We start from the raw sequence: 10403 nt of genomic DNA, 5'->3' as shown, positions 1-10403 counted from the left end.
TACATCAAAATTTTCGTTTCTCCATCTAACAAGCATTGCATATGTATATGATCTACGCTTACTTCATCGTCTTAAATACATACCTGAGCAAAAGCTTTTGAACCCTTTTTTTTAGACAAATAACAGATACTTATATCTCAGAGTTCCAATCTAAGACATGCATATGTTTTCACTTGGCAGAGACCACAAAATGGGATGTTACCAAAAACACAAGTTAAAGGCAGAATCTTTAACTGGCTTTACTTTTAAGGTTGTTCCCATATAGATCATGATCAAGTCTGGTCGAGAATATATGCTCTTTTCTTTATAAAAAAAGAAAAAGAATACCACCAAGTATTGGCATCCATTGATGTGACCAACTAGTTTAGTGGCGTCTGTAGTGGGACTCGCATTTCAGATTTTAACGATTCCCAAATGGTATTCGAATTTCACCACTTTTGCTTTAATGAGGTAAATAATTTAGATTCATAAACACCATTTGTTTACTTCTTTCTTTTATTCCTCCCAACATCCCCATACAACTCAAACCATCCGGATTTCAACAAGTGTCAAATACAAATCTCTCTCAACACAGATAGAAAATTGCATATATTTGTTAGATGATACTAGTACAATATCTGATATATCGGATACAAATGTCAAACACGAAAATTAAAAATAAAAAATAAAAAGAATAAACAATAACATATGGCAACCAGTTTCTTGCAATCCAATCAACAGAAATTGAAAATCTAGATGGAGAGAATGTGTGAAGTTCACATACAAGACACAATGATGGGCACAAGATATGGACATGACTGAGTCACCCATAGCAATTCATTGAAACAGAAATCAGTAGAGCTCCAAAGCTTTGTCCACCAATAATTCGTGGAATAAAAAGTTCAAAGATTTTCAAGTTCAGTGATAGGGCAAATGAGCGGAACCGTCATCAGTGTTCATCAACTAGCAATATAATGGCAGTGCAGAGCTTCATGCTTCAAACGCTTCCCTGCTGGGGACTCACTGTAGTTCCTGATGCAATGGTAAAATGCATACCCCTATGTTGCCCGGATTGTAGCACAAAAGCAACCTGTGTTGCAGCCGCTGCCACTTCCTGATATGGATATGATACAATATCAACTGACGTATAAAAACCATGTCTGTGATGTAGTCTTTTGTTTAACTTGAAGCTATTCCAGGCTTCCCCGGGGAGAGAAATAAAAAAGTGGTTTTCAAATTGAAAGTAGGAAGTAATGATAAAATAACCTGTCTTTGCCTTCGTTGCTGTAATATACTGATGGCCCAGGCCATGATGTAGCATGGCAAGAGAAATACAGCAGCACGAATAAAGAAAAGCTGAAACATGAAACAAAGCAATTTAAGAAGAAATGGCCCAGGCCATGATGTAGCATGGCAAGACAAATACAGCAGCACGAATAAAGAAAAGCTGAAATATGAAACAAAGCAATTTAAGAAGAAATGGCTCCAATGGGATGATGACTTTAATGTGGATGATTGAGAAATGCTATGCGAAATACTTTATGCAGCTTTTGGCAAAACTTACAGAGAAGAAAGTAGACAAATCTTCGTCTGAGTCGGGATCGGGAACATTCAATGCATGGCGCAATAGCAGAAGTCCCATTAACTGATAAAAATGAAGAAAAGAAAAATATTAATCACTTTAAAAATGAAGTCTTAATTAAATGGTCAAGTACAAAACTGAAGGTCATCGAGTTAAATGCTGTAAAATCCTTTGGCCAAATTAATTCATCAATATATTTCCTTGAGGCATAGTTTATGTATTAATAAATAGAAATGATAATAGTCCAATTTTCAGGAATTAATGTTAAACTCACTTAAACAAGCATGTTAAACATGATTATAAATTGAATGTGTCGAGGAGCTTCATAACTAAAAGCTTACAATTAGTGCAGCTGAACGGCAAAAAGCAGCTCCACTGGCATTTGTTGCAGCATATTCATCATATTCGGTTTCCAAAAACTGCCGTTCTGCCTCTGCAATGGCTAAGAGGCGCGGATCACGCAAGTCCAGTGGGGTGCCAGAGATTGTCCAGACTCCACTACAAGACAGATATAGAAATTAATATGATGGTATCTTCCAAACAGATCATACGGAGTAGTTGTCAGTGTCATCTGCAAAAAACATGTGAGGCCATCAAACTTACCCAATATCGATAGAGGTTTCTTCAGTTTGGGTGCGAGGTAGAGCAGTGTAACCTGGTTCATAAGGCTGCAAGGCAAACAGCAAGGACAGACTACCTCAGCAAGGAGACATAACCAAATATGAATAGCACTAAGCATGAACTAAGAATTTAACAAGGCATCAGCAGCAGTTAAATGCCTAAATGTATCTGACCCCAAGGTTGCTCAAATCCAACCACAGCTGTGATAAATTCTGAAAAACAACATACAAGATAAGCCGGGGCTTAAAAGATAAGGGTTTTTCCCATAAATCAAAAGGCTAATAAAAATTCTTCATAAAAGCCATCAATTTCACCCTCTTCCACACTAACGTAACTACTTCGGAATCCTCAAACTTTCTATTCCTTGCACAAAAGGCCTTAACTTTTGCTAGTTCAAATGAAAAGGGATGAAACCAAGGTGCAGTAATCGATGAATGTTACTAAACAAAATAACGAATTTGATAAGGGATGCTAAAGCAAGTACATAACTGATGACATATCTCGCACTTTATATTGCCTTTCTCGTTGCACCAATGCTGCACGCATTTTCTATGTGCATACTGCAAATTGAAACATATAGAATTCAACAAATGATTGTCATATATCTTGTTTAGTATTTAAGAAATACCAAAGCAATTACTGATCATAGCGAAATATGCATAATTTTATGAGGTTCATTAAACTGAAAACTAAATCGTGAAGAAAGCTTTAGATAATGCACTTTCTATTTCGGGAAAAAATGTTCTTGATCGAACTATTTTTCATGAAAAAGAAAAGAAATGCAAGTTAAACAAAAAAAATATATATATCTAATAATAATACCTTGAGGCTGCCACTGCAGGCACATGGAGTCTCAAGATTCTTAATGGAATCTTCATCCTGGCAAATGCGGCACTCCGCCGACTGAATCAGCGGCTCCTCCTCCTCCTCTCCGTTGAAAACCCCCTTCTCCTTAGACTCCAACAAGCACGACGACCCCGGAACCTCCGTTGAGGGGCCAGCATCCGACTCCTCCGGCTGTACGGCCTCCGGCTTCACCAGACGGTCGACACCCAAAACCAGGTGATCACTCATAATTTCTACAAATTTAACAACTTCGATTTCTAACTATTTAACTCAATCGGAAAAAATAAAATAATAAGAGGAAACCCGGAATCGCTCTGAGTTAGAGCAGCGAAACCGGGGGTTCCAAATAAATGAAAGAATGAGAAAGTACTGAACGAAGAAATCAAAGACAAAAAGAATTAAAAATATAAAAAAAAAAAATTTACCTTCAGCGGGAAAAAATGGGAATTTGTGTTTAATTAAGGGAACGAAGAAATAGGAGAGAAAATTTCTAATTAAGCTTGTCTTCCATTTTTCTCTTTTGTTCTTTGGCTACGCACGCGTTTTTCCTCTCTAAATTTCCGTTGATTGGGAGCTTTTTGTAAGAAATTTTGCTTTTCCTCAAATATGTAATAATAGTAAGAATATATATATATTTTTTAAACAGAGAGGAGAAAATAGGTGAGCTGGGGGAAGACTGGGATTTGAGTGGAAAGAGACATGGAGAAGTCAATCGATACGGCTCCAAAAGGGTATTTTTAGAATTTGAGATTGCCAATGCACATTAGCTGGCTCACCTCCTTTTCTCTCTTTCGGTGCCTGTCCTTGCTATTTTATATATATGAAAATTTGTTAAATTTATGAAAAATAAGAAAATCTTACATGCTAACACTATAGAACATAGTATCATATATGTACACATATGTGTGCTACACCCTATTGGAAGAGAAGAACAAAGGTAATTTCAGGGGTGTGTAAGAGAACATATGAGAAATGAACAAAATTTTCTTAAGAAAACAACAAGGCAGCCATTGTAAGGCACTTCAGGGACAATATTTGAGGAAGATGCAGTGATACAGCTCTGAAAATACCCCCTCCTCTACTTCCCACTACTACTATTTCATCAGTTTTTATCTAATCCTGTAGTGTAGGTAAAAAATGAACAGTCAAGTGGTATAATAATAAGGGTTTTGGCACTTCCGGTATATACAGAATCAGAATCTAGTCATCTATCCTGGTTCCCCCATGAAAAGATTACACTCAATCCTACGGTAAAAGTTGATGATATACAATCTTATATTTCCCACTCACATGGTGAACCTAAGTGGAGGGCATATTAAACCAAGGAAGCATAATCATAATATACCATCATAAGACATGCATTCTCCTCCCTTGGCTGCAAACTCGTAAACCAATCTCCTCAGGACAACAATATCATTTTCTGCCAATACGAGTCACTATATATCGTCCTTTCTCTAAATCATACACTGTCTTCAACTCGGGTTTCCTCCATTTCAATATAAACCAAGCTATGAACATCAATATTGCAGAAACGGCAATGATGGAGAATAGCGTGGGTGAATCATTGCTGATAATGGTAGTTATCCAATCAATTTGCTGCGCATCCAACTTGGCCATGTTTTGTAATATGAAAGCTCCCAAGGCCCAATCTAGTGGTATATTTTCTACCAGATTAGCAAAGCTGATCCTGTTTAAAGGCTGAATCACATTAGTAAAATTTCAATTCTGAGAAAGAATAGGAACACTATTGACAAACCCCCAATTTGATATTTCCATATGGAGGAAAGCCACAGTGCTGAAAAAGCCATTGAACAAACATGGTTTGTTTGCTTTTGAGGACACTTAGCAGGAAATATACCTTTCATCATCCAAAGCAATTCCAAGGCTATCATGAAGTAAGGCCACAATATATGCTGAAGAAAAACAATAGCGCAACAGTTCTTCCTCACCAAGTGATTGGTGCTTCTTCTTCAATTTTGACCAATCTTCTCCACAGAAATGTTGCCCCGCCATCATGAGATCAGAAAGAGAGGCCCTTTGATGCAACCTAAAGAACTAATCCAACAAGAGTAGTCAAACAAAGAAAAGGAAGCAATTTAGGAAACAGAAACTCAGTGCAACCATGAAAACATCACATGGGCTAAGGTTGTGCATGCAAGGCATATGAAATGTCTGTGTGTTTTGGGGGGAAGGGGGGGGGGGGATTAAGCAAGCATAAGCCAGTAGGAGAAAGGGAGATTATAATTATACCTTTGAGGTATGGAAGAAATTTTCTGTAGCCAAAAATTTTCCTTGAAGCTTGGGCATGAAAACAGACCCCAAATAACAGCGGTAGTTGGAACATTTTTCTGCATCTCAGAATATATATCATGATTATAATCATGTGGCACAAGGTAATGCAGTAAATGTAGTGGTTCTAAGAGAGTTTGTAACCTTTTCCGTTTTGTAATAGCATTAATGCAGCAGATCTGCACTCTGAGAAGTTACCAGTAGCTTGAAGTTCGGAACTATATTTACTTTTTTCAGCCGTATAACCCAGTGAAAGATTTGATGATGGAGCCAAGTAACCTTTAGGTGTACAAGGATCTACGTACATCTCCTTATTAAGAGAGCCAGAAGCTGTATTAAGGTAAGAAAAAACATAATGAGCCATATAAACATAATAACTTAACAAACTAGTACCACACCATCTCTATCAAAGGTAACAAAGATTTTGTGAAGATATCCAATAAAAAAACTTTCGATTCTAACAAGCTTTTCCATAATGTCCAGTATGAAAAAGCCATAAATGATCAAAGGTAAAAAGAAGCCAACTTTTAGAATTAAACATTCAACTCAGCCTAAACAGTCAAAACCGCAATATACAAACAGCGCTCGTACTCAAATTTAGATATCTTCCTTAAGCTTCAACATTGCAAGACTCTAGAAGATGATTAAATTAGAATTCAGCATGAGTGAAATTCCTAACTGGAGTTCCATGCACAATTTCAAGCACTTCTAAGCCTGCAAAACTTTGGCAGAAAGAAAATACATCAAAACTTACCAGGACTGAAATCTCCTTTAATTAAGGATTCCCTCAATGATTCATGTGCAACATCCTGAAAATGAAATGATGAAAGTTAAAAGCTCCTAGGTTAAGGTTGAATTTCTTGACAGAATGTCTAATAACATACTATACAAAATCACAATGCAAAGCCATATTGAAATAATAATCATACTAGTTAGAAGTTAGATATGTATTGTAGTCATTACTGTTTTTGAAGGGAAAAAAAAACTTGCAGTAGCACAGTCAATCAGTCAAATAAACATCCAGAATGTTATGGAAAAAAATGTCCTTATATATATATTCTCAGAACATTCGATTTTAACTATGCAAAACATAGCAAAGATCTCCTTGGAATTTCAAGAAAGTTAAACCGTCATTCTTTATGGAATAAAATGCCTACAATTGGAACACGACAGCCTAGCAACCATAACAAACAAAAAAAGTAGATAAATAGCTATTCCATGTGAAGGTTACCTGGCCAAAATGAAGAAAGCTGTGACTATAGAGACTGTAAGTGAAATTCCTAAACTTGATGGAGCGTGAGAACTTAGAAGGCATAGGCTCACTTGAGAAAAAGGTTACCTGAAAAATAAGTATAAGCCAAGTAATGGCAATCTTATAAGCGCTTCTCAACTTATACACGCAGAGCACCAAGCCAAGAACATACGTAATGGCATCCAATGCATTTGCAATGAGTTAAATAATAGCCTCTTCTTTCTTTTAACCTCCCCCCCCCCCCGGTTCTTTTGACAATATATATAGTTTCATTGCTTTAAGCAGAAGTAATGCCGTCGACAACAATAAATTTTTTCATGTTAATGCCCATTTCTTGAAATGACACCAACATGTCATTTTTAAGGACAGATAACGAAATTTAGTTCATGGCTCACACTAAAAACCTGCTTCATGGTTATAAGTTCAATAAAGAAACTTTTTACAGTGGGTTACGAAATAATCTAAGATACCATTTCTTGATACACAATAAATAGCTTCAAGGAACTCTAACATGTAGGACCTTTAATTATAAGCTCAAATGACTTGTAAAATCTAGAGTGGAAAAATCTAATCAATTCTACCAAAACATTATAGGAAAGAATTCCAAATTAAAGAATCTAGAAGCAGGGAAGACTAAAGATAACCACAAACCTGAGCAGATGCCCCACCAAGTTCAATAATTCCAGTTGTATCCAGAGGATTACCTCCAAGAGTACCAAGTGCATAGTTTGCAACAACCCAAGCATAGACCCCCTCATCAGAGCCTAAGACAGTTAGAGCATCCAAAACTTAGCCTCAAAAAAAGTGGATCAGGGATTAAAAACTAGATATAAACAAAAGGACTGAAAGATTTCCAGTCTTGACTACAAGAGCAGATCTTATTTAAGCTCATAATACATAATAAATACAGTCAGGAGAGAGAAAATGAGACGCAAATATCAAAAATATCATAAGTAGTTATCAATGAAGTTGGTTCCCTCTGTGATATGTAATTTCAGCCAAAATAGACCAAGACAAACAACCATTGTTCACGTTAGAATCAACATAAACCATTATACTAAAATGTGGACTAACCGCAGTGTACTACTCTTCCCTTTCCTACATCTCAGTTGTAAAACACCATCGAAGTTTTCCCCCATTGGCTCGCAAAATTCACTTAAAACATGGTCAAGACTCAAGTACTCTATTTCCTACCACTAAAGATGAACTTATACCTCTTACTACTCTTCTATTCCTATTCAAATGTTAGATTCAAAACAGATCACATTGCATTACCACTAAAGTAACCCGCATTGTATTACCTGTAATAACTGACGCCCACTCGTCGTGAAACTTAAACCCAGACACCCTAAGCACCTTCCTGCACTCCTCCAAAATCCGCTCCTGCAACTCAACATCCAACAACCTCAGCCCAGCCGTCGCCATTAACCTAATTTCCGTCTCTGCCAACTGTTTTCTTGGAACTTTCTTCCTCCCAAACTCCAGAAGCTTTCCCAAAGAATCCGAAACAGCTTCCGGATACTCCACGTAAGCCGACAACCCCGGATTAACCTTCAAGCTATCTGACCCTTCTTTAAAATCGAAAACCAGGTTTTTGCTTCCATCAACTCTGTACCGAAACACGTGGATCCTCGTTCCCGTGCTTCCACCATCGATTATGATTCCATACTTCGTGGACACTGGTGAGGAGAAAATGAAAATGGAACTAAAAATCAATACAGCGAGAGATACGGATACTGAGATTGCAAAGAGAGAAGGGGTAGGCTTGGTTTGACGAAGGTTTCGCGAAAAAAGAGCGGTGGATCGGGAATTGGGTCGGGTTTGGAACTTAATTGGATCCATTTTAGGTTGGTTGGTGGTGGTCTTGAGTTCGGAATCGACCCGATGTCGAGCATTCAATCGTCGCATCAAAAGATCAACAATGTGATTGTTAATAATACTACTCAAGAAAAGAATTGAATTTTAATCGAAATTGAAAGGAAAAAAAAAGGATTTCTAGGGTTTTTGGCTTAGAATTGGGATTGAATTGGAGAGGGAGAGAGACTATGACTTTCAGAGGTTGCAGCTCTCTCGCTCTCTGTCTTCTATCTGATTCTTTCTGTCTTCTGGTTTTTCAGTTTAATATGTTTGAAGCCTTTACGCGAACCATAAGCGCTCTGCAATATTTCCGGGTCGGTTCGTGCTTACGAACTTGTCTTTACCGATTTGGACTTACAAGTTTAAAATTATGTTTTAATTACCAACGTTCGAGGACGTATCACATTAGTTTAAAGGGTTAATAATTAACTTTAGCCCCTAAACTATATTTAAAATATTATTTTGATATTTTTAACATTGTTCATAAAAATAATTCAAATTATAAAAATAAAAATTCTAAAAATGCTCTTCCTATGGATGTAAAATTGCAAGTCACGCTGATTAAAACCGTGGAGGATGCAAATGCGGCAATGGAGAAATTTAGTGCAGTGTAGCCCCCTATACTTCGTATTTTCATGGTGATGATTTCCTTGTTCTTTCATGTACCGTATCAAGACTTTTTAACAATGTGACTGATTGGAAAGAAAATAAAATAATTAAGCAGTTGTTGCACCTTTTTCCAAATATGGACCTACATGTAGATGTTGTTTATAATGTTGATATACTTTCATCTGTTTTCTTTTCCTTTGGCAAGAAAGTAAATAGATATTTATGTGCAATGTTTACAACATATTTCATGTTTCATTTTTATAATATTTGATAGATTTTTTAATATATTTGGTATATTTAGAATGAATCTAGATCGCACCATATACTATTGGAAGCTTACACAGACTTGAATTAATATTAATAAATATGCAACTCAAGAGGTTAATTATTTAGTCATTGTAAAAGATTACGGTTCCAATACTTATCATCATTTATTGTTTTGTTTACATGAAATTTTTAAATGTAATTTCGATAGACACTATAATCAGCGGAGAACATTTAAGTAGTTCCATCTAAGGCTGCACATATTGGGTAGAGCCTATACAGATGTTACATGCATAATTGTTGAAACTAGGTCAGACTGATTAGTGCACCATCTGAAATAAGATAAAAAATCAATTAACTCGCAAATCAAAATAATCACGGTTAAGCCATTAATTATCAACTACATAAACTAACAAAGAAACCCGATTGAATTGATTCCTATATGTTTGGGCCAAATTATTCTAGCTCAAACAAAAATATTTTGGCTCAATTCCTTTCGGCATTAGCCCAAACCCTTATCACAAGCTATAATATTTAAACAAATAAAATAGGTTATAAATGAAAATGAAAAACAAAAGGCAGCCATTTTCTTGGGTATTTTACAAAAAAATAAAAAATACCAAAACAGTGTAACTTTTTTTATTTACCAAAATGGTACAAAAAAACAGTTAAAAAAAAACTGAAAGAAAGGCCTGCCACAGGCGGCACCTTTGGTGCCTATGGCAGAGGCGGCACCAATTGTTCGTATTTCGGCCCTTTGTTCGTATTTTTCTCTCGAATTTTATTATTTTTAAAAAATATATTATTTTTTAATTTTATTATTTTACATTATTTTAGTACATTATGTTTAAAATGTATTCATTTAGTGTGTTTTTTTGCCGTCTGTCCTGCTTCTTTGTACCATATTCTTCACTCCTTTTTCTTTTTTTCTTTTTTTGTGCTTGGTGCTTAGCTTCACTGGGATCTTGGGTCACTTCACAATGATATTATTGAGACCTTATTTTTGGTGAACGAATGGGAGATGCATGTGAGAGTGAATAAAAGGAGTGGATCATAGAAAATAAAAAATGATAGGGGTAATGAAAGGGAGACTAGGCTAATATG

The 10403-nt window shown here is 36.1% G+C and overlaps 1 protein-coding gene across 7 annotated transcripts; it reads right to left on the bottom strand.

Moving 5' to 3' along the window:
* Nucleotides 1-561: 561 nt before the first annotated feature.
* On the bottom strand, nucleotides 562-8756 carry LOC105764516 (probable apyrase 6). Of its 7 annotated transcripts, XM_012583109.2 has the most exons (9): nucleotides 7871-8752; nucleotides 7221-7333; nucleotides 6549-6656; nucleotides 6072-6126; nucleotides 5462-5647; nucleotides 5279-5376; nucleotides 4887-5083; nucleotides 4374-4715; nucleotides 3112-3261 (listed from the first exon to the last, which is right to left on the bottom strand). In XM_012583109.2, exons 1-8 carry the CDS (start codon nucleotides 8475-8477, stop codon nucleotides 4442-4444), a joined length of 1638 nt encoding a protein of 545 aa, XP_012438563.1. In that variant the 5' UTR covers nucleotides 8478-8752; the 3' UTR covers nucleotides 3112-3261; nucleotides 4374-4441. The 7 variants fall into 7 exon arrangements, with proteins under 7 accessions (XP_052480956.1, XP_052480958.1, XP_052480957.1 ...); XM_052624996.1 differs by lacking the exons at nucleotides 4887-5083; nucleotides 5279-5376; nucleotides 5462-5647; ... (2 more) ...; nucleotides 7221-7333; nucleotides 7871-8752 and adding exons at nucleotides 562-1093; nucleotides 1246-1335; nucleotides 1544-1624; ... (1 more) ...; nucleotides 2165-2232; nucleotides 2674-2742 and having other exon boundaries at nucleotides 3005-3261; nucleotides 4374-4529; XM_052624998.1 differs by lacking the exons at nucleotides 4887-5083; nucleotides 5279-5376; nucleotides 5462-5647; ... (2 more) ...; nucleotides 7221-7333; nucleotides 7871-8752 and adding exons at nucleotides 562-1093; nucleotides 1246-1335; nucleotides 1544-1624; ... (1 more) ...; nucleotides 2165-2232; nucleotides 2674-2742 and having other exon boundaries at nucleotides 3005-3276; nucleotides 3454-4446.
* Nucleotides 8757-10403: the final 1647 nt, after the last annotated feature.

Source organism: Gossypium raimondii, chromosome 12 (assembly GCF_025698545.1).
Source record: "Gossypium raimondii isolate GPD5lz chromosome 12, ASM2569854v1, whole genome shotgun sequence".
Classification (NCBI taxonomy): domain Eukaryota; kingdom Viridiplantae; phylum Streptophyta; class Magnoliopsida; order Malvales; family Malvaceae; genus Gossypium; species Gossypium raimondii.
Note: the sequence above shows the minus strand (reverse complement) of the source record. Positions and strands in the feature narration are given on the sequence as shown.

Bases quoted from the DNA above. Each gene is read 5' to 3' on its own strand.
- LOC105764516 (XM_012583109.2), bottom strand. From the start codon at position 8,477: ATGCGACGATTGAATGCTCGACATCGGGTCGATTCCGAACTCAAGACC. The intron at 7,334-7,870 runs GTAATACAATGC...TAACTGTCTTAG, and splicing joins GTGGGCGTCAGTTATTACAG to GCTCTGATGAGGGGGTCTAT. The intron at 4,716-4,886 runs GTATATTTCCTG...GCCTTTAAACAG, and splicing joins ATTGCTTTGGATGATGAAAG to GATCAGCTTTGCTAATCTGG.